Here is a 24,670-nt window from a genome sequence, read left to right as displayed (position 1 = left end):
TTTAATTACCCCTGAAAATGGTAGGTTTTGGGGAAACTAATTAAATTATGTATAAATTTTCTTTTTTTTAATTACATAGATCTCGAAGAAGGAGTGGGAGTTCTGAAAGAAAATGGCATAGATCACGTTCCCGTGATAGTGGACATCGTGATAGTCGAAGATCAAGATCTCGTTCTACTGACCACAAAAAGGATAGAAGAAGTAGAGATCACAGAAAAAGTTCTCGTATGTATGCTTATTAAGATATTTAAAATTAGCAAATGTGTGTGTAGTGTACACATTAGATGATTCTTTGTGTTTATTGAATAATTTCAATTTATATCTATTTCATAGCAATGTAATTTTTAAGTATTGTCCATTTTTTTCTTTATAAATTGTCAGTATTTTCAGAAAAATCTAGTGAAGATAATAAAATATATCAAGTAAATCTTGAGTAACTTAAAAAAAAAAAATTTGTTGTGTGCTTTGGATACCAATATAATAGGCGTATTAAAAGCTTAAAAATTTAAACCTCCACCAAATTAAAATTTTTAAAGATAAAACTGTTATTTGCAGATTTATTATACATTAAAACAGCAACATTTAAAATATTTATATTTTGCATGGTAAACTATTTTAATTTAAGAACTAAAATAAAGTGATTTGGCTTGCGCACAATAGTGCAAGCGGAGTCAGAAATGACGAGAAAAAAGTTATGACATTTCTTCAAGGACACCTAATTTATCTAGGTTATGGGGGGAAAGAAGATAAAATTAGTGCTTACTTGATTAAAAACTTCATTCGCATCAAAAATTTACAAGTTGGAAATCACAGTAGACATGTTTCAAACGCTCAAAAACAGGCTTCCATTTTCAAGACTTGTGAGATGTCACTATAATTGTTGGAAATATGATCAATAATCGTGTCAAATTAGCCAAATTTAGCTCTTTGCTTATTTCAGGTTAAGTCACGGGATGACGTCATCAAAGATCAATGTTGGAGGTTCATCGGGAGTTGTAACAAACTATTCTCGTGAGACAATGTTTTCCTCATGGGAGAAACCAGTTACTACCCAACTCTTCACCTACTTGTAAGATAATTTATGCAAGATGCTCAGTAGCTGGTGATTGGTTGATGATGTTGAATCTCTATGTTTAAAAGGCCGAGACTTAACCATGCTCTCTCTCCTTTTGTTTTTGATCTAACTAGTATGTTAGATACTCCAGAGGTATAGTCCATGCTACGGCACAAGAATCGATGATGTGTAGCTTATAGGGTTGCAACTTTTTTCTAATTATCTTTTCTTATATTGTCACTTGTCGGAATCATTGAATAAATTTCTATTTCTGGAGCTGCATGTGGAGTGTTTTCCCACTCGCTAAAATCTATTTGGCTGTCTATTTGTCTGAGGATGCTATCAGGGAAAAAGAAGGCTCGTAGCAGTGTCTGTCAGTCATTTCCAATTTGTATAGTTTTGAAGCGAATGAAGTTTTTAATCGAGTAATATTTTGCCACTTCAGTTTCTAAAGATTATTTAATTAAAATTAGTGCTTGTTAATTTTGCCATATTAGGCTAAATTAAACTAAACTACTTTTTTTTAAAAAATAACATTTTCTTTCCATTTCTTGTATTAACAACAGAGGAAGAGAATCAAATTTCATGAGCACTTTCTCTTGGTGCAGATCAATTGTAATTAAAGGCTTTGATTTCTCAAAATGTAACTTCCACCCTGTTTTATCTAAGTTAGTTTTGTCTATCAATAAGTTGAATATTATAAATGTGCATATAAATAAACAGGTAGAAATTTGTAAGTTTTGAAAATTCTATATTTCCTGGTATTTAATTTTTATTTTAAAATTTTACTTTTAAGATTTATTTTAAAAAGATAGACATACTTGAAATCAATAATATTTTCCATAAATTTTTTTTTCTGAAGATTACTTTTTAATGAATTTAATTAATTTTTGCATGCAAATATTTGTTTTTTAGTAATGAAGTAGTCTGACTTATATGTTAATAAAAAATGTTTTAATTTAAAATATCTGATCTGAAAAATAACTTCAAAAGCTAAAGCTTTGAAAATAATAGATATAACAGTTGTTACGGCAATCAAGATTTGTACTTTGACCACAACATCTGTTGCCACTTACATATATGTTTTGAATGAAATAAATTGTAACTGAAACTCTTATTGTGTAAAAATTTTCATGTCTTAGTGATTTGAGCTTTTTAGCAATTAAACATTTTTCATAGAAATACAGTTTTCTCCTAATATACTAAAGCTACCTAATGTTATTTACTAATTTTTAAATTTTTTTACATACATATTATTCAATTCTCATTAATAATGGTTTTATCCTTCCCTTAACAAAGTGTTATTTTAAATGATCAAATCAGCATCATGCATGTAAATATGTTCATCTGAGAAAGATTATATTCCTTATTAGCTTTGGAAAATATCACCAGATTTTGAACGATAAAGTCAACTCGTATAAAAATTTCAGTTTTGATTCTTGGTCAAATTAATTGCAAATTGCAATTTTATTTTTATTTTCCTGCTCATAAAATATTTTCTTTTCATGTAAATCTTTAAAAAAAAGGCATTAATAACTTTAATTGGAATCCACTTTATCTAAAAAAGGACCCAAAACTTTAGAAATTTCTCTATCAAATCATAAAATGAAGAAATTTTTTTAAAAATTTATTATAACTTTTGTCTCCCAGATGCACAAAGTCAATACAGAAAAGGTGGGAAAATGCAGTTTTTTATCGTTAAAACAGACTTCATAAAATGTTTTCCTGTAAAAATCAACCTTTCTCATCATTTTTATTGAAAAATGGACTCGAGTGACTTCATTAATGAATGATTTTAAAACTACAATTCTAGAAAAGATGTGAATTTTTTTCTTGCAAAAACAGCACATTAATTTGCACAGTCACAAAAATAAGGCCCTGGTAGAAAGAACTGGATCATATGCTTATTTTAGATTTGAAAATTATAGATTTTCACCAAATCCTGAGAAAGGGACTTAATTTTTACGAATTTACTAGTTAACACTACTCTAGTTTGTAACTAGATAGATTTTACTTCACTGTCCTTTTACAAAGAGTCTAACAATTCTGAATTATGAGTTTTGCCATGGGTAAGCAAAAGATTCATTTTTTAATATGAATAAGAAAAACTTCACATATTTCTTTCATTTAAAGTTAGAATATTTTTTCATTTATGTATCTGTTATGTATCAGTTATTTTTCCTAAATTATTTCAGTGATGCATAAATGAATAAGATTGGGGATTTTTTCCCCTACATCTTTCTGTCAGACTAGGAACTTCTGAAAAATTTTACATAAATAAGAAAAAGGCACAGGGGAAAAAAAAAACTGCATAAATATTACTTCATTGTTCAATATTACATCACTGTGATAGTTCTTATACCTGAAATTTGTTTTGTGCTAGTTTAAATTTATTAATTTCAGCAGTAGTTTTGTAAATATATTCATATTTTGTAATGCATTAAATAAAATTAGCATTTTTGCACTTTATTATTTTAGTTCTGATTAAATTAACATAACATTTTACAAGCGAAATAGAATGAACTTTTTAACCTTCAAGGATATGACATTTAGCTTGTTAACTCCTGTTGTACCAGCTTTCAGCAATAGGTTAAATTCTTGCAAATTATGTAGTAATAATTTTTTTTTCATTTAAAACCTAAAATAAAATATTTATAATAATATTTTTTTTATTAATTTAGATGAAAATGGTGAGCCACCAGAGAAAAGTTCTAGATCAGAAGAGGGTAGTAAAGGGCGCCATTCCTCAGGTGATTGACCTCTGATCTAATGTTGGTTTTGACAGGTAAGTGAACATAACCTATTCTATGATGCTCCTTAAGTGAAGCTGATTTCCGGCATCTTTCTATTATGCATAGGTGTTTGAGAAGACTGGATTCAAAGCAAGATTTTGAAATGCCGACTTCTAGTTCAAATAGCAGGTATTTGCGACTTTTAAACGCGAAGAAGGCAAAATTAAACTAAAAAAACAATTTAATACTTTAATTGGCTATTTCAATATTTTCATAAGTATTTAAAATTTAGCTTTTAGCACTTATTGCTAATATTTAATTTTTTTTTATTATTGCCAGTATTTAATAGTCAATAAAAGCTTAAACTAATATTATGATCAAAGTAGCTGTAAAATCAGTTCAATTTCATTACATCCTATCGTGTTTCAAACAGCTTAAATATGTAAAGTTAAAACAATATGAAAATACAGAAACTAAAACTGTTAGATATCTTTAATGTTAGTATTTCTTAAAAAAAGAGCTGCTGTAACTGTAACAATTTAACTTTCTTTATCAAAGCTTTTCAAAAGTAATTTATATTTTTATTTAATGCTCCTCATAAAGTATATCTTAATAAAAAAAAATTGTTTTGTTTTAACTTTTTTCTCTTAATTATGAAATGTTAGGAAGAACTGATTTTTTAAAAAAGTTGCATGTTTAGGCTGATATTTTGGTAGATAATTGTGATTAAAAAATTTGTTTGTCTCTTAAAGGTTTTGTCCTTAAAATGCTTTTAGTATGTAAATTAGAATAAGAAATTACTGAGTATATTAAGAGTATTATAAAATTGAAAATTGTGCAGTTAATTAAATCTTCCTTGACTGTTAAAAAAATGTTATATACCAGTAAATTGAATAGGCAGTCAGCAATTTTCTTTTAGTTGCTCATCATTAGCTTTTATAATTAGTAAAAGTGTCAATATTTTTTTCCTTTTTGCCTGATTAGTCATTAAGATTCAATTAGTCATATTACAAGTAACCCTCTGCTTACAATTCTCTTCGAAAATTGATTAAAAATTAATTAAAAAAAAAAAAAAAAAAAAAAACGCTAAATTTATCTTTAAAATTAATTTAACTTTTATATAATTTTTATTTAACCTAGGTACTTTTAATTTATTTTATAAATAAGTTAGATCAATTTCTTAGACTTTAAAATCTTAATCAGGAATGACTTTCCTTATTCAAAAGCTATGCAAGAAGAGAAAGTATTTCCTATTTGTTTACAAATTTAAATAAACTTTAAGAAAATTATGTATTTTCTAATTATATTATCAGTATGAATGAAGCTCTTTGATTATAAGTTTTTAGTTTAAACTTTTATAATGGTGTCCTGGGGAGAATAAATAAGCCTTGTCTAAAATCGTAGTAAATTCGGTGGCTTGAAATAACGTGAATTTACTTTCTCCAAACATTAAATGGAATAAAGTGTCAAATCCGTTTTTATTCCTCTACCTATCCTTGGACACCTTTTAAAATTATTCATTTATATTAAATAAAAAATAGGCTCATTACAAATCGTTTTTGCAAAATACCCCTAACACTTGTAGTTCGTCAGTTTAACAGGTATATATCTGTGTTATGCTGTGGACAGCCAACGGACCATCTCGTGGTTTACTCTCTCTTCTACCCGTTTCTATACCTGGAGCCTTTTATGACAGGTGACATCTTTTATTTTAAAACTAGTGACGTTTGGAGAAATATTTATTCTCAGCATCTTCTCAAAAATATCATTACATTGTACATTGTTCTTTATTTTTGTTTTGATCTTATTAATTGATTGTATATAATTTACATATTAACTGAAAATCTGAAGTTGATGCTACCAGCAACTGTCTTGGACCATGTTTTTCTTATTTGACATGTCATGTAAAATAAGGTATTTTCATCATTATTCTTTGTATATTTTATATCTAGTTTTGAGTTCGTATAATCCTGTCCGAAGGTTTTTTTTTTCAATTCTTGAAATTGTTTCAATATAACATGTAAAAATGTTTTTTATTTATTTATAGGGTATGTAGGTATTTTAAAATTCACTATAATAAAATATATTTTTGTATATAAAATCATCACCCTTTTGAACCAAATTGTGTAATTACAAGGCTTTGCAACATCCTTTCCTTATTTAACATTTATTTTTAATAATATATAAAAAATAATGAGGAAAATAATTTTACCACACTTAATTATTCATTAGATTGGAGAGTAATAATTTTTACCTAATGAGGTTTTGAAACTTATCAAATTTAACTAAAAAATTTAAGATATTAAAAATTTATAAAGGACAGTCAATGTAAAGTTTTTAAAGGTTATGAATTTTTTTTTAAAAATTAAGTTCGATTTTTAGTTGATATCATCTTTAAAAAAATTAACAATTAGACATATTTTCTATTCCTTACATGAAATTTGATTTGAGCATTGCAGTTGCATACAAGTAATGTTAATTAAGTATAGAGTATACGTACTATAGTAGTATCATGAATAAATTATAGAGTTGAAATAAAATTTAAAATTTTTTTTTTCTCATTGCAAAGTGACTTCTTTCTTTAAATATAAATAATAACAATAATAGGATTGTTAAATATAAATAATAGCTTTGATTATTAAAGGTATTAAAATTGAGGTATAAAAAGTTTGATGTTATTCTAGAAATGACAAATAATCGAATATTTTTATTTATTTTATTTTTGATTAGGAGCAAGATTTATGCAAGAAAACATTATACAATTTATGCCTTTTAATTCAGCAAGAAAAGTATCAGTGCGAAATTTTTGCCTAAACTATATTTTCTGTTTCAGATAATTAATAAGGATATAGCGAATATTCGGCTTCAAAGTATTTTTGCCAAAGCTTTTTTTTTTTAATTTGGAAAGATTTTTAAAGAATCATCTAAAACTATATTTTCTACTATAGAAATAGTTTTTACACATATTTGTTAAGTTCTAAAACTTGCTCACTGCTTGCAAATTTATGCTCTGCAATATCAAAGTTTTCTTAATTTTTTTTTTTTGTACTTCTGATTATATTTAGGCAAGTTAACTTAGGTGTTTTTTAAAAGATTTTTTTTTTAAGAATTTTTGTTTCTTTTTTGCTGTTTGGAGCATTTCTGACCAGAATTTATTCTTTTATTTTCACTTTTTCCTGTAATGTGCAACTTAGCAAGTAACATAGAAAACAGTGGTTTTCAACGTTAAATTATATTGTGAGAACTAAGAATAATTTTTTCTGTTACTCTTTTGCTTCTTTGAAAAAACTTTTTTAATCAGCATTTTTATTATGGCACAGCATTTTTTAAAGAGCATTTCTAATGAATGCTATTCTTTTATCATTTTCTTTTTCGAAAAATACAGCAAGGTGAAAAAGTTAAATTGAGATTTTTAGCATTTGATTTTTTGTAGATTAAGAATGTTAAGGATTGAGATCAATTTTAATTTTTTCTGTTTCGCTTTTGGTTATAATCTTTTACTTTTATGGGAGTTTTTATGATAGTGCGCATTTTATGAGTGTTTCTTTTAAAATATATTTCTAATAACGTTTATAGCTGTTAGTCAGTTTTTTATGTATAAAATATTTCTTATGAATAACTGTTATAAGTTTCTTCTCCTTACCCCTTAACAATAATATAGCAAAGTTTTGATTCATTTTCAATAATGACTAAACTTAGTTATATATATATATTTTAAAATTTCTTCACCTCAAAGCTTTTCTTTTTTTCTCCCTCTTTGAAACTGTGTGGAACTTATAAATTAAATCAATATTTTTCCATTTTCTTTTAATTTTTAATTAATTATTATAGTTCACAAAAAATCTTTAAAATCCTATTTAAGACTAAACTAATTTTTCTTCTAAACGTGTTGTTTTTTACTTTTTGAAACTTAAATATTTCCAAAAGCACTTTATATTCTCTGTTTAAAGCAAATATATTGCTAAAGAACTCTCTTTGTGAGGTATTTTAGAATGATTTTACTTTTAAACATTTCATAAAACATTTATTTCTAGAATAGCATCAACTGTTAATCAGTTTTCAAAATAACTAAAATACATTTTTAGATACAAAAGAAAAAATATCTTACAGAGGTAGTTTAATTTTATAAATAAACAAACTGTCCATTTTTAGTTACTTTACTTAATATTCTCTGAAATAGAAATATATGTCCGATACAAATACATCAATATACACGTGAACATCAAGTATCAAACTCCGTAATATACTTGAACACTATGATGGCACTTGAATAAAAATCATAAAAACGATGAATCTCTGCAAATCCCAACCACAAGTGAATATTTAAAAAATAATATAATTTAATATTGAAAATTGTCCATATTTATACATTTTGATTTAATAAAGTTAAAAGGGATGTAAAAGTAGGAATAAGATGTTTACCATTTTTTAATTAAGCCGATACTTTACTTAAGGTTTAAAACTCATTTTTCTTAGTTAGTGAAGTAACATATCTTAATGTAGGACTTTCTGCCAGATAATTGTTGTGCCACCTTGTCATCAAGTTACTGAAGCACCAATGAAGATATCCTGTTGGGACCTTAACTAGAGGTGGGCTCTAATGACACATTTGTGTAACTCCACCTGTTCCCATTAGATCAGGGTTGCTTCTGGTTTGCCATTATTGAACTTGAAATGCTTAAAAATGTTCTTCTTTTTTCCTTCTTTTATTCTCCCTTTTCAACACACATTTAAGGAGTATTTTTTTAAAAATTCATTTATAGTTTGTAGGGATAAAAAATTTAAAATATTTCTCAAGGTTGAAATATTGTCTATATCAAATGTCCATTTTCCATAAGATTACTACATATTGTTATTTGTGTTTTTCTTTTTGCTTATATCCATACTAATAAACTATCTTTAAAATGGGGTACATCAAAATAGAAAGAAAAACCAGGCCTACAATAGCTCATTTTTTTAAAAAAATGTTTTGCAGAGCTTAGAACAAAGACTATGATGAGCAACCTAAATTTATCAAGAAATAAAAATAAGTATGTTTTTAGCTAAAAAAAATTGTTATCTATTTGCTAGTAAAGGTTAAATAAGCATACATTGACATGAAATCTCATTCAATAATTCAGATATGCTAGAACTGATAACCCCCTAAAAACTATTTTTTATTTTTATTTTAGAAAATATTGTGTTCAGTTTTTAAAATGCCATAATTGTGTTTTTTCAGCATTTGTCTTAACCCTTTAAATAGGTACAATCTTGCTTTCTCACCTGAAAAAAAAAAGTTTTTTCATGTGAGTCCTTGAAAATGCTACACTAAGCAGAAAGTTTTTAATCATACATTACGTGTTGTGCTTATGTAGTATCATAACCCAGAAAGGAAGAAAGTCGTAATTTTTCTGATAAAACTTTAATGGGAAAAATTAATCTAATTACTTCAAACTAGTCAAGTAAGGATTCTTTGTATAGTAACAAAGTAATTATTTAAAAGCATTTAGAAATTAAAGATTATTAATGTTAAGTTTTTCCCCTTTTTCATAATATAGGATACTAAAATGAAAATGAATGTTTCTGTTTTGGCAAACCAGAAGTTCTAATAAAACCAGTCTTATTTAATTAGGGAGGGTAGAAAATTTATTATTATTTTTTGAAATTTGATTATTGTTTTTATTCTAATTTATTTTCTTATTTTACAGCCTCTAGAGATGATCTTCCCAAGCAGAAATGGACCATTCCTACAGGTGAAAAATTTGTCATCTACTGTTGTAAAAGTGTAAGCAGTAGTTGTAGTCAGTCCATAGCTGTAACTGTATATTATGTTTTCATGTAAAATCTATCATTACACTTTTGTTTTATTTTCTGAATAAATTTCTGGACTCTTATTTCAGGTAGGAGTGGGTTATTGTTTATTACATATTATACAGTAATTAATGATTCTATCTTGCTCTGCCAAACAATGGAACCTGAAAAACAAATTACTTTTAATCTCAACATATAAGAACATACTTACAAATTATTTTATTATATCGCATTGTGGGTAAACGGTAGACTTTAAGAATATGATATTCAACATGAAGTACAATTGTAAACTTATTGCAAACCCAATTTTCGATTTTTAAATTCGAAAAATGAAATTTCCTCATTGGCTTAGTGGAAACGATTGTTTCAAAGTAAACTATAAACCAATCAGTTTCGTCAAATATTTTTTAAATAGCTCTTATAGCTTCAATAAAAAAAAAATTTAGTTTATTGCACATTCGGTATTACTGAGTTCTTTTTTATTCTTTAATCCAGGTTATCTCAATGATCAACGTTATCATGATAGCACAAGCGAATTATGTCACTAGATTTATATTTTTAAGGTTATCTGAAACCATGACGTTAACTTTATTTAAAGTTATTCTTTAAAAACATGCTGTTATAAAACTAAATTTTAAAAAAAAAGTTTCAAACAGAAAAGCAAAACTAAGGGAAAATGGTGCCAATGATATTAATTTTGCTAACAGTAACAAATTGAAGTAAAAAAATAACCTTTGTACAAAAATTTAAAGTTAACGGAGAAATAATATTTATTTGTTTAAAATAGCATAAAAAGTCAACTAACTATAATTGATGCTTAATTTTGGTGATAGGTATTACTGACATCATTGCAATTGGTGCAGTTATAATAGGTACCAAATATACACTTATATAGGTACAAAATATTTTGTGAGTAAATTTGATGCCGATTACAGCTGCACCTAATAATAGAAATTTTTATGATAGATTTTTTATAGCCCCCTGAAGATGTAAGTACAGGAGAAAATTGCTTGATTGTGGAAAATTTTTAATATCACGAGTTGCCTTGAGCAACAACACTATGCCAGATGATACTGCCAGTCTATATTATAAGATAAACTACTAAAAATGTGTTTTGCTTAATATCATAAACAAATATAATAAAATAAAGAATTTGAGTGTGCGTCCGTATACTGGATTTGGTAAACCGAAAGCTCTAAAAAGACAAGATTCTAATTGAGTAAAAAAATTAAGAAGTCTTATTTTTTTAATCAAAGTAATATTTTAAATTCAAAAATGGAATTTTCTCATTGGCTTAGCGAGAACCAGTGTTTTAAAATAAGCTATGGACTATTTTCAACTAAAACGATTTTATATTTTTTAAATATTTTAAAGATAACATCAGTAATATTTGCTAGCTTATATCTTTCATAAAAAATTATTGTTCGTAGCTCGTTTTCATGTACTTAACTATATTTTATTTGTTTTACCAGGTTATCTGTTAGATCAATGTGATCGTTGTAGCATAAGCAAACTGCATCACCAATTTATTATTTTTAAGGTTATCTAAAACCTTGTGTTTATAGTTATGCTTTTAATATTTGTTTTTATGTAATTAAGTAATTTAAAATCAACAGTAATTGAAATAAATAAAAAAAATTAACTGAAAAACAAAATTAATGGAGAAATGCTTTTAGTTATAATAAAAATGCTTTATGCTAATTCTTTTAAGAATCTATATTATATAAAACGCTAATACGTACGTATGTATCAATAAAACCCATGATATTTCTTTTCTCGCGCTGGCAACAGTTTTCATTTTTAATTGATAGGCTTCGGCGCGCAAGAGCATCATATGGCTAATCTATATTATATAAAACGCTAATACGTTTTAATTGATAGGCTTCGGCGCGCAAGAGCACGTAGTGAGCATCATATGGCTTATCTATATTATATAAAACGCTAATACGTTTTAATTGATAGACTTCGGCGCGCAAGAGCACATAGTAAGCATGTCATATGTCTAATCGGGTGAATTCTCACCGAATTATCAAAAAAATTCTCACAAAATTATCTTCATCGAAGCCAATGCTTTACATCCGGCGTTCAGTACTATTTCATATTGTTTTACAACACATGGTTTTAGCCCTCTGATGGGAAAGACTTTAAAACAAAACTTACTTTTCTCAACAACTGAAATTTAGAATAGTGTGATTAAGAAAAATATGTGAACTGTTTGCAATTTCAAATTAATATTGAAATGCACAGGTTTAGAATTTTCTACAGTTAAAGTTTTCGGAACTTCAGTGTTCAGAAAAGTATACAAAAGCTAGACGTTAGGAACATATCCAATGCACGAGGCAATCCGAAATGAACTGCGAAAGTAGTTCCGGGGGTTGGCGAGCGCCAGCGAGCAGGGGGCGAAGCCTCCTAGTAAGTAAAAAAAACGCCAATATTATTGCTGACACCAATATTTAATTTTGGTTAAATACTAATTTAAGTAAAATAATAGGCTATGTACTAAAAGGCAAAATTAATGGATTAATGTTATTCAGTTCGTTTAAGAGGCGTATTAAATCTACAACCTATTATTGATACAAATGATGTGTAATTAATTATGGTTATAAGTACTGATTGAAATAAAAAATTAGTTATCCTTATGAACTAATAAGAAAAATAAATGGAGAAAATGTACTTATACTTTATGGGGTACCATAAAAAGTTGCCATTATATTATTAGCACAAAATATAACCTTATATAGGTTCAAACTATTTAAAAGTTAATTTGATGCTGATTACAGCTGCTTCAATACTGTACATTCTTATGATATATTTATTATCTAGAAGATGAGTACAGGAGAAAGTAGCTTGACTGTGGTAAATTTTACATATAATGAAATGCCTTGAGCAACAGCATAATGCCTCATGATATTGACAGGGTTCCCACGGTACTGGAAAAACCTTGAAAGTCCTTGAATTTGGTTGAAAAAAATCAGGGCCCTTAAAAGTCCTTGAATTCTGCCATAGGGTACTTGAAAAGTACTTGATTTTTTAGGAATTAAAATACTACTAATTTTTCTTACAGAAGAGTAGTAAAAAAATAAATAAATTCAAAGGAAAATTATAGAAATTCTGATAGATGTAACTTTTAATGCTTGAAGTGAAAAGGGGTTAAAGAAGATGTAAAACTTTTCTCTCCTAGATTTTTCGGACAGATTATTGTTCATCTCTCTAATGTTTTGAAAGCTGAAATTTCTAGCAAATTTTAGGTTTTGTAGTCATAGTTTTCAAATGATATATAGTTTTTAATTGATTTAGAAATATGTTCAATGTGTTAACTTCATTATTACGCCAGGTTAATATTGTTATCCTATTTGTTCTTTTAATTTATGTACGAATATGTCTTTTAATTTATGTATATTTAATTTCTGATAGATGTAACTTTTAATGCTTGAAGTGAAAAGGGGTTAAAGAAGATGTAAAACTTTTCTCTCCTAGATTTTTCGGACAGATTATTGTTCATCTCTCTAATGTTTTGAAAGCTGAAATTTCTAGCAAATTTTAGGTTTTGTAGTCATAGTTTTCAAATGATATATAGTTTTTAATTGATTTAGAAATATGTTCAATGTGTTAACTTCATTATTACGCCAGGTTAATATTGTTATCCTATTTGTTCTTTTAATTTATGTACGAAGGATAATTAATTTTTATCATCTATAATAAAATTTTTACATTTAGTTTTTACTGCTAATAAATAAAATTTAGTTCTACAGGTTTCATTGATTATGAATAAACATTGTGATTCACATTAAACTAATTCTTGATTTACGGATCGGAATTCATATAAAATGTTCTACAAATTGCGGTTTAATTGAAAGTGATTAATGGAACGCATATCTAATAACTTTAAAGTGATTTTCAAATTAGTCATCGGAATTCATATTAAGGTATTTTATAAATTACGCATGATTCTTATTAAGTAATTTATCAATCATACATCATGATTTCAATTAGTTATTTCTGAATCATATAACATGATACATGTTAAAGTAATTTTAGAATCATGCCTCACAATTCTCATTCTAGTAGTTTACAAATCACGCATTGCGATTCACAAACGAGAGATTTAAGAATTACCACCCACAATTCTCGTCAAAATGATTTAAGAATCACACATAGCTGTTCTATATTAAGCCCCTTTCGAATCACAAATTGCAGTTTGCATCATAATGATCTCTATTCACATGAAAACTATTAGCTAATCACACAACAGAATTCACATTAAGGTGATTTATGTATATCACATTGTGATTTATGTCTTGTAAGTTCGTGCATTTTGTATAATTTGCAATTCATATTATTCTGATTTTAGAAACACTGCATTTCAATTTACAAATCACACATTGTGATCTGTGATTTACGCAATCTTTGAGACTTACTTCACCTTTTTTATAATTTTGATTTACATATAGTATATCTAGATTCGTATAAATGCGGTTTAAAAATTACGCTTAATGATAATTATGCGTATTCACAAAATTTTAAAAACCACGCTTGACATTTTATGGATATATTTTAAAGGAAATAAAGCTCAGTAAGTCCTAGTTAGCTATCTGTGAAATATAGTTCTACAATAGATTTTATTATGTTCAAAATACAGTACTGATATTCTGAAGTAACAAAATGGAAAATTTGATATTAAAATTGAAACAAATATGTTAAATAGATATATTTTGATAATATATCTAATTATATACATTTCCTGTAACCTAAAATTTGATCTAACATATTAAAAAAAAGTATTAATAACCGTGCAATTACACAAACTTTATCAATTATTTACTATGCTTGTTTAATGTAATTAGCATTATACATTCATTCATTCTCATTAATTCTAATTCACTTCATGAAATTTTTCATTAAAAGTTTCACTGATGCTAGTTTTTAAATGTTGGCTAGTATCCTATGCCGATTGGAGTTTTTTTTTTTTTTTTTTTGTCGATTGGAATTTTTTTAAATGATTTGTAACAGCAATGCAACTATCAATCATTCATGGGGTCATCTTGTTTCACAAGTGATGGTTATACCCTCTTTTACTATCCTAGTGATCCATTTTCCTACTAGAGATGAATGGTTTAATTCTTGTCGGTGGCTTGAAGGCAAATGTCTAATATGGTACACTGATGGTTCAAAGATTGGTGCCAAATCAGGAGCAGGGATTTATTGCTCCAATGACGGTACCAAACTTCATTTTCCCTTGGGAAACTATGCCACTGTTTTTCAGGCTGAGGTCCCTGCCATTATCTTGTGCTGCACGATATGCTTAGACAAAGGATTTAAAAATATGACTATCCGCATCTGTTTTGACAGTCAGGCTGCTCTCTTATCACTGTCAGGGTGTAAATTCTCCTCTTTGTTAGTGAGGGAATGCTTCTTGGTCCTCTGTGACCTATCCACTAATAACAGGGTATCCCTGCATTGGATACCTGGACATATGGGTATTGGTGGAAATGAGCTAGCTGATGAAGCGACACGACCTGGCTCTAATGCAATTTTCTTGGGTCCTGAACCTGCACTGGGAATTTCTCCCACTTTATTTAGGCATCCATATTCAAAGTCTATGGCAAAATTGCCCATGAGCAATGGCGTGCTGCTGGTCAGAGACAAGCTAAGGAGCTAAAGCGTGGCTGTCCTAGTGTACGTCATAAAGAGCTTTTAAAGCTTAATAGAAACAGTTTAAGGAAGATCATTGGTCTTCTTACTAGACACTGCATCCTCAGGAGACACCTATACATAATGAGAATAGAATCCAATTCTCTCTGTCTGGGTTGTCATCTTGAAGAAGAGACATCACAACACAATAAAAAAAATTTTTTCTTGTCAACTAAGCATTGTGATTTAAAAATATACAATTTCTGCTTCTATGTAATTGTAAAATCTGGTTGACATGTACTTTAGCATATAATAATAATGCCGAATAGGTCCTTGAGAAATTTGATTTTAGGTCCTTGAAAGTCCTTGAATTTTTTTAAAAAAATTGAGTGGGAACCCTGATTGAATACAGTTAGTCTTTATTTTGATAACATGAATCACCGAAAATGCATTTTGCTTTATATAAAGTAACCGAGAAGGGTAACAGATAATGAATAAATAAGAAACATTGGAATCATTGTAACATTATTATTTGTTTGAATGTTTTGTGTACAATTTTATGTTGGTGATCAGTACTGATTAATTGACACTTTTTTTCATCCTGTATGAGGAACAGGTATTCAGCTTATACGGGTAAGAATTTACAATACATGATTGCCAAAAACTATTCTTGAAATTATAGGCCTAAAATTAAACAAGTAAAGCTAACTGATATTTAGATTACTGAGAAACACCTAATTTAAATTTGACGTTTAAGGGTTGATGCCTCAAATTTTTTTAAATAGAAATTGTCTTTATTCAGAAAACTAAACAGATATTTTAAGAGAAAAACTGCTTTACAAAAATATTTAGTTTTCATATTTACCTTTCCAAAATCACTTTTTATAACAGTGTCAGTTGATCCTTCATTTAAATATGTAAACAAAACACCTGCTGCCACTCTAGCTTTAATCTGAGCTTCGTCTACAGAGTGAGCCCATTCAACTGTTCCCCACTGTTTAGTCTATAATTCAAGTAATATATGTACTATTATTTAAGCTATGAAAAAGTTAATTGAAATGATGTAAAGAAACGTACCTGAAACAATGTTTCAAGCCTAGATAAGGCTACTGCTTTTTCAACATCTATGTTGTAGTTAATCACAGCCATTGTCAAGATAAGTGACTTTAAATTTTCTACTGTAAAAGTTATGCCTGTAAACACATAAAATGTAATGTTATTAAAAATCATATAATTTTTTTAAAAAGACAATTATTAAAAATCTAAATCCTAAATATAATATATTTTAACAATATTATTTTTCAATAAAACAACATGCCATTATTAATTTTTTTTGAATCAAGAAAATTTATTTTTGATTTAAAAAAAAATCAAATATATATAAATATATACATAAAATCGAGCGAATTTAAAACATTTGTGTCTAGCATGTATGTGCACGGAATGCATTAAACATAACAATGTTTGCTTATCTAATGTTTTTCTCTAAATTCTAAAAATGTACCAATGATTCTTACACAAGATATCATTCTGCTAGCAAAAACAAAAAACAAGATTATTTCATACTGTAAAGATTTTCACTATGATATGTATATCACATAAAATATTGAATATAGAGAAAAAAAATTATCTAAATACATAAAATTACAAATTTGATAGTAATCAGAACTGTAATAAATAGTAGACATAAACTTATGGAATTAACTATGCTTTATTTCTTTGGCATTTTAATTTTTACAAGATGAATGCTTGCTGAAATACGGGCAATTTCGCTAAGGTTAAATTAGTATAAATACATTTTAGGATGTATTATAATTACTAGCTTCTTGAAAATCTACACATTTAAAAGTTACATTTATTATAATTATAGTATTATAATACTGTATTCACTTAAAAAAGTTGAAAAACAGTTTAAATGATTGTCAAGCTTTGAAAGTACTGGTAAATTGAAATATTTATGACTAAGCATTGTTGAAGTAGCTTTGATGTCACTGTGAACCAAAAGTCATGTGATCACGAATAACTACAAAACAGTAAGGCAAAAGTTGGGATTATACTTACTTATAATCTTTTCAGAAAATTTGAAATTATTTAAAAGAACTGAGAAGATTCGGAAAACAATGTAATATAAAAACATTTAGATTAGTATTAGTTTTTATTTAAAAAAGTGAAACCTTTCAAAAAGCTTTACTGCTGTCCCATCTACCACATAAAAATATTAAGTTGAGAAAGAGCAAACACATCAAATAAAAAGCTATTTTTGTTTCATTTATCCCAATATATGGGGGAAAGGGAATTTTTCTCATAAAATATTTCAGAACAATATAGTAGTGTCTGACAAGAGTAAAGGAAAAAAAAAAAAAAAAGACACATGTAGACATTTTATTTACCTACTAAACACCATGGGTTATAAGATAACATGTGTTTCTTCATAACTGCCAAAGCCTGGTCTGAAACTGGAACTCCACTAACATCATTACAAATGTCTACTTTAACATTATATCTAAAATTTAAAAAAAAAAAAAGTAAGAGAAATCAACATCAATAGCATACATATTTTAAACTGCTGATTTTTTTTTTTAATTGAAAATATTAATTACCTATTTGTGAACCATGCTAAAACTGGGTCCCACTCATTTTTTTGTAAAACAGCAAAATCTAAAGGCTCACTAGATCTAAAACTAAATGAAAATTTAATTTTGTTGTTAGAAAAGTTTATTAGAAACCGATTATTACATAATTATTATGAGTAATAATTTTTTTAAAAATTTATAACAGTGCCTCCAAAAAATTATTATTCACATTCTTTAAGAGGAATATATTTTTGAAGTATAGCCTTATTGAATAAAAATATATAATTGTGTAAACTGAAATTCTAACAATTATGTTATTCATTTTCTTGGAACCTTAATCTCTCTAAACATATATAGTATAAAGGTGGTCAAAAAGTTATACTTTTAAATAATGTCTATGTATAAAATTTAATTTCAGTCGTAGTAGTAATACTTTATTTATGTCACTAAAGCTGCACAATGATTTATTTATTGGCTATCATCTTGAAAACATCCCTGAGGATGATCCAAAGACATGACAACAAAATTTTGATTCTCTGTAGAGAGAATAGCTCCACCATCTTAGTAGCCTGATGCACTGTGTGCGAAGTTAAGCACTTTAAGGTAAAACAATTAAAGGAGGACCAATTGTACACAGGGGTCTCATCGCAGGCTGATCAAAATGGTCACCTACCTGCTCACTGACTCTGCCAGAGATGCTGGACTTCGGTGATTTTACTCAGAGAAAATTTAATTTCAACCACAAAATGTTATACATAGAAAAATGACATTCACATTATAGCTTAAACTTTTTAAAAACAAAATTACTATTAATACCTTTATAGTTGAATTTAGTTCCCCAATAAACACAATTTTAATAGAGAAAAATTTACATTTTAAATGTTTAGTTAAATTAAAATTCATTTATCCTTGCATAATTGATTAAAAAAAATTTTTTTTACGGAAAATATTCATTATTTTTAAACATTGTTGATTTCTTTGCTATTTTTGATAATGTTTCTACAAGAATATCATGAAACACTGGAGCTTGATTTTCAGCTGGCAGGCATCTTAATATGTTGTGCATGATACAGTTGTTTTCTCTTAAAATAAAAAAAATCTGGATATTGCTTATAAGCTTTTTGTTATAGAGTAATGTTAATATTTGTTATCAATACTGATATGACATTTAAATTGTAATTACAAAATTAACTTATGACCAGCAACCAATCAAAAATGACTTTGGTATTATTACAAAATTATGTAATTCCAGTACAAAACATCAGTACAATTTCAGAAGCAGATTAAACTAAAGATGAGGTAACTGAAACCAGTCTTAATTAGGAAGTTAAATATTATGTCAATTACATGAATAGTATTTTAATTACAATAATTAGTATGAAAAATAAAATTTAATTTTTTCAGCAATAATGACATACTGTCTAAAAGAAATTTTTTATTATGAAAAGCATAACCTGTATTTCTAAAGAGTAGGGATAAAATCCTCATCATAATCTCACCATGTAGTATCTGAAGAAAGAAACTGTATTATATCTTCTGCAATATTTTCAGAAGATAGTTTGCATGGATTATCAATGGCAGTGTTACATAATGCTGTCTGAAAAGATGTATAAAATATTTCAAAAGTAATAATTGAATAGTAAACATTAAAATTTTTTTAAAGAAGTAATTTAATATAACTAAGAAACAGAGTTAAGTTGAATCAATTACAAGAGTTTTTTATTGCAAGTAATCAACGACGTGTAAACAGGATACCTTCTGATTCACCAAAGAAGACAGACGTCCCCTGTTTTTCTATATTAATGAGTTGTGATTAAAACCAGCAGCATCTGAATAGAATTGATGTGACAATTTCTACCTCATGTCCTCTTTGTGGGCATGGTTTTACAAGTAGACAGATAATTATTAGAATAAAATTAAAAGGTGTTAACACTGAAGATACTCCTTTAATTGATACAGTGAAACCTCCAGGAAAGACAACTTGTGTCTAGCGGCCATTTTTTTTACAACCACTTTTGGGAAGCACAGAATTTTTTCCACAGACTTTTTGTTTAAAAAAATCTTTAGGAGAGCCCATCAAAACCTTTCCAGCATCCAGGTAAACAAAAAATATTAACAAAACTAATATGCAGATTCAAAATATACGTGGGTGGCTCTTAATTTAGATAGCTCTTTTTGACAATATGTGAAAAAAATCAACAACCTCATGTTGCAGTCAAAGTGCACTAAAGACAATATTATCAATGATTTATTTTTACAGATGAAAGTTAAATTAGAAAAAAAAAAGTTATTTTAGAAAAAACAACACATCTCAGAGAAACAAGCATCTCATTTTATAAAGCTAATTAAATTTTTATGGTAAAAAATTAAATGTAAATTTAAAAAAAAAAAAAAAAACATAAATGTTTATTTATTGAAAATATTTCTGTCTTCCATAATTAGTACATTTGTTTTTACACATAATTATATCAGTAAAGGTCATTTTTATAGGCGTTAAACTTTATTCGTCAATCCGGTTTTCATAACCTTAGCACAAATGTCATTTCCGCACCAAGAAAATCACACAGACTAAAATTTAAATTGCTTGTGAAAAAACATACATCTTTTATAACATTCTGAAGTCGATGAAGATAACCACACTAAGAACGACCAACCTCCATTAACGACCATTTTACTGTGGAACAGAGAGTGGCAACGCCCGAGAGCTCTCACTGTTTTTCCTCTTAATGTTAGGCAGCCAGGCCAACTGGCTTTGGTTGGGAGTAGGATAATAATAAATAAAAAGTACTTTTTATCATGGTTTCAGGTACTTAAAAGAGGTGATTATAATACTAATTATGGTTATAGTGGTAATTTCTGTTTGTAGTTGAAATCATAGTGCAATATTAATATCTCGGTTGAAAATCATTTTAACATAATTATATTTTTTCTGTTGTATTGAAATAAATAAAATTACATTAAATATATATCACATTTACATGTATCACGATTAAATGTAATTAAGTCTGTCGTAATAATTATTCTTGTAATCCATTTTGCCAACTTTATATACTACAAATGTTTAACATCACATTTAATTCTAACTTCAAATATTATGTAATCACTTAAAGATGGTACTGAGTGATTTGCTTATTTCTGCTGAAAAGGGAAAGAATAAGATTTCATTTATTGTGAAATGTCTCACGTAAATTGAAAAAATAATAAAATTTGGAAAAATGAAATTACGTTGAAATTTATTTTTCCCAAGCATAGAGGACTAAAGTGCAATTAAATTATTTTTGCTAAAATGAAGGGTCTAAAGTAATGTTAACATTACATTTAAACAGTCACCAGGATGTGTAATTCCAGTCCTAGTCCACTCTGTTGAAAAAAATATTGTTAAACAACTAGATTTATTTGATTAACGTGATTGCACAGATTTAAATTTAAGATACAATATAAGGGTAAAGAAAAGATAAAGACTGACTTAAGCTACCAAGCAAAAACTAAGATATTTAATGGAGAAAAAAAAAAAGATTAACATTATAAAAAATTTATTAGTAAAAGTTAATTCAGGCTAAAATAATGGTCTACGTTATAAGAGTTACTAAGTTTATTAATTGTAAAAATCCAGATTACATAATTTTGACTATTTAGTGAAAAGGTTTATGCACATGGCAAGTACAGAATTATAAGAATAAATATAATTTAAACATGAGATAATTGTAAAGACACTTAATATCACATTTAAGGAACAAAAAATATTTATATTAAAAAAATATATCTATTCTCCAGGGGAAATTGTCCTACCACCCCACCTCACAGCGAATGCTCGCTCGTCCTCTACTACATTCTAGCAGCAAGCCCATAAGCCGAATGACATGAAAAACTTCTGTAATTTCAAATTTTGTGACTGTGCTAATGGTCTCCACTTTATTAGCCCTGGACAGCTGGGTCAAGGGGACCAGCTATTCCTGCAATGCTTAGAACAAAACCTTCCTGCTGACTGATCTCAGCTAGAAAGGTGAAGAGTTGTTAAAAATTAAAGTGCTCAAAATTAGGGTTTCGTTAAAGTGCCTAGCAATGAAAATTAATAAAATAAACTCATGAATATAACAATAATTAAATCACTGGTTATATTCCAACCTAATTATTATCAACAATTGACTGTATTACTTAATACATAACAATTTACACATTTATGTGCAATGAATTTAGCAAAAATTGAAGAAAAATTTTAGATTTAATTTCATGGTCAAAATGTTACAGATATCAACTGAAATGCATGTAAAAAGTACTCGTGACATTTTATAACAGGATTGTTTATTACATTCATTTATGTTGCAATAGATAAATACTTATAAGAAGAATAAGTTTTATAGAAACTATCTTACAATATGCATATTATGACGTTCTATAACATCTCGTTGAGTATCCCATTCTGTTGCCACAGCTACTGCTAATCCTTCATTTGGTAGTAAAAACTTGTTCCCTAATGGAGTCTTTAATCGTCGCTTATCAAGACTTATTTCAAACTTACCTTAAGGGTGAAATATTCAAGTAAATAAAAGAACAAATAAAAACCTAGTTAAGAACTTAGTGAACAGTTAGAATAGGGAAAAACTTACCATCAGTTTCAGAAACATATACATTTTTATAAAATCTTTTTAGTGGAGCTACAAGAAAGAAGAAAATGAATAAATAAATACTACTGATGCTTCTAAAACAATTTCAGAACTAATTTATCACATTACCACACTAGGAATTAATAAACATTATCCAGTTCAATTTATGTTTATTTGGAAAAATATTTAAAAACAGTAAAAGACAGATGAATAATATTATTCTTCAAAAATTTTGTTGTTTAGCAATTAGAGGTGAACTTATGAAGAATGTCTGAAGATTGAAAGTGAAGAATGTCTAGAAGAACTCTTGATTGTCTTCTATTCAATATGAACTTAATTTCTACTTGGTATATATTACTTAGAATCTTTATATTATTTAATATAATTAAACAGTAGACAATATACTTGATTAAGTCTGGCCTTTAATCTCTTTAAATTAGTATCCTGTCAAATTGGTGGAAGCTAAGAGAAAAATGATTTACAACAAGGGAATTTCCTCTAAATATTTCTTTTTAATATTCATAATATTTTTGAATTTTCTTTAAATATTTTTAAAAAAATTTTACCCCCAAAACACTTTTTTCTTTATGTAACGTTAAAATCACTCTTCCTGTACTATTTTGGAATTTATGTTAAATATTTAATTTTCAACAAACCCTTGATGATTGGTAATATTTTTGGCAGCACAATATTTTTCAAAGAACGAGAGAAATCAAGGCATTGCTTACTTTTTAGATAAAAAATATATTTGTGAAAAAGCTAATTTCAGAATTAAATAAATTGAAACTTATCAGAAACATGAATTGAAATTAATTCTAGATTAAGTTCTGCTTTATTCTCCCAATTCTCATTTAGTATTGAACTTTAGCTTTACATGTTTTGAAAGTTACTTCTTGTTAAAGTTGAAAGTTATTACATTAAAGTTGGAGTAAGTATCTATTAACAATTTAATAATGAAAATTAAATAAAGATGAATAAAAATATTTTTTTAAATTCCTCTTTCAACCCATTTCCACCAACAGTAAATGAGCAAAAAGCCTTTTAGAATAAGGAGACTACATTACATAATTTTGCACCAGAAAATATAGTTCTTTATTTTTTTTAAATAGTGTAGAATAATTTTTACAAAATGAAGTATTAAATATTTTTTCAAAATTATAGATTTCTAATAATTCTATTTTCAACAATTTATTAATCGTAAATTTAATAAAATCACATCAACTGCACCATAACCAATGATTAATCTCCACTTTTTTGGTTATCTCGTTCAAACTTGTTCATGATCTTTTATCCTACCTATTACAATAGCTTCTTTCATATTTATTTTGATTAATGCTAATTAGTAAAAAAGAATTTCTTTGACTATTTCAATTGGTTAAGTTAAAATATTTGAAGTATAAAATTGTTTAATAATTTCTATTCATATGATCTTTATCACTGTGAATTCAGTAAGTTTTAAACATAAAAAATTTCTAAAAAGAATTCACAAAATAAAATGGTTAGATAGAAAATATTAATTAGTTTAGGTAGCTAGGTATTTTGGTAAGGAAAAATAACAAAATTTTACATATTTTTACATTGCTACTCATTTATCATGTCGGGTAACTAAAAGAGAATATTAATGTTGAACAAGTTATTGACCCAATTAAGAATGGCCAATTTATATAAAAATACATACAGAGATCCACAGATTAGATGAAAGTTTAAAGTAGTATTAAAAAGAATTGCATACTGGATTTTCTTGTAATAATGCATGTTTTATAAAAAGAAATATATTTCATATGTATTTTCTTAGTAAATATCCTTTTATGTAAAATTTAGAACTAAATACTTTTAAATTGATGATAAATAGATCAAATAAATATTATAACTCATAATAATTATTTATGAAGTATAATCAAACAAATATATCAAAAGGAAAGTGGCATATTAAGTATCAGTAGCATTAAGGATAAAATAAATGAATGTAATATTTGAACAAAAAAAAACAACAGAAAGATAATCAACAGAACATATAAAATATATTAACCAGAATAATTCCTATAATAGGCTTTAGCAGCAGTATTACTGCAAAATAGATGCAAATTGCTAAAAAACGATTTTATAATCATTATGAATTGAGGTAAACACTTAATTTAAGTTAAAATAGAGCAAATAAATTTATATTTATTTATTTCATTAAAGCGAAAAAGTTTTAAAAAAACTTATAAACAACAACAATCTGGAAGAAAGTTAGAATTTTCTGTTTGATTTGTTGATATGATATACTCAGTTTTAAGTTGTATA

General features: G+C 27.0%; 2 protein-coding genes across 15 annotated transcripts in view; one reads left to right on the top strand and one right to left on the bottom strand.

Annotated features, from left to right (window-relative positions):
* The window catches only part of LOC107456997 (luc7-like protein 3), a 20,015-nt gene extending 10,356 nt beyond the window's left edge, over positions 1-9,659 (top strand). The window contains exons 8-14 of one of the 14 annotated variants that reach the window (XR_006225378.3): positions 80-225; positions 3,736-3,839; positions 3,913-3,975; positions 5,380-5,482; positions 5,638-5,700; positions 8,290-8,376; positions 9,474-9,659. Coding sequence is in view for 2 of the 14 variants with exons in the window: in XM_016075045.4 (XP_015930531.1) it covers positions 80-225; positions 3,736-3,812 (223 nt within the window). In the remaining 12 variants the exon portion in view is untranslated. Of the gene's footprint in view, positions 1-79; positions 226-3,735; positions 3,840-3,912; positions 4,871-5,379; positions 5,483-5,637; positions 5,701-8,289; positions 8,377-9,473 lie in introns of those variants that run through there. The other 13 variants (XR_006225380.3, XR_006225379.3, XR_011636771.2 and 10 more) reach the window with 13 other exon arrangements.
* On the bottom strand, positions 9,657-24,670 carry l(2)k14505 (ATP synthase mitochondrial F1 complex assembly factor 2 homolog l(2)k14505). Its single transcript, XM_016075070.3, has 9 exons — positions 24,414-24,670; positions 22,388-22,435; positions 22,154-22,299; positions 19,280-19,377; positions 17,808-17,888; positions 17,598-17,710; positions 16,285-16,400; positions 16,073-16,210; positions 9,657-9,740 (listed from the first exon to the last, which is right to left on the bottom strand). Exons 1-9 carry the CDS (start codon positions 24,493-24,495, stop codon positions 9,714-9,716), a joined length of 849 nt encoding a protein of 282 aa, XP_015930556.1. The 5' UTR covers positions 24,496-24,670; the 3' UTR covers positions 9,657-9,713.

Source organism: Parasteatoda tepidariorum, chromosome 8, assembly GCF_982258835.1.
Source record: "Parasteatoda tepidariorum strain Cologne lab strain chromosome 8, Ptep-v5.0, whole genome shotgun sequence".
Lineage (NCBI taxonomy): Eukaryota > Metazoa > Arthropoda > Arachnida > Araneae > Theridiidae > Parasteatoda > Parasteatoda tepidariorum.
The sequence above is the reverse complement of the archived record's forward strand: the minus strand, read 5'-3'. Positions and strand labels throughout refer to the sequence as shown.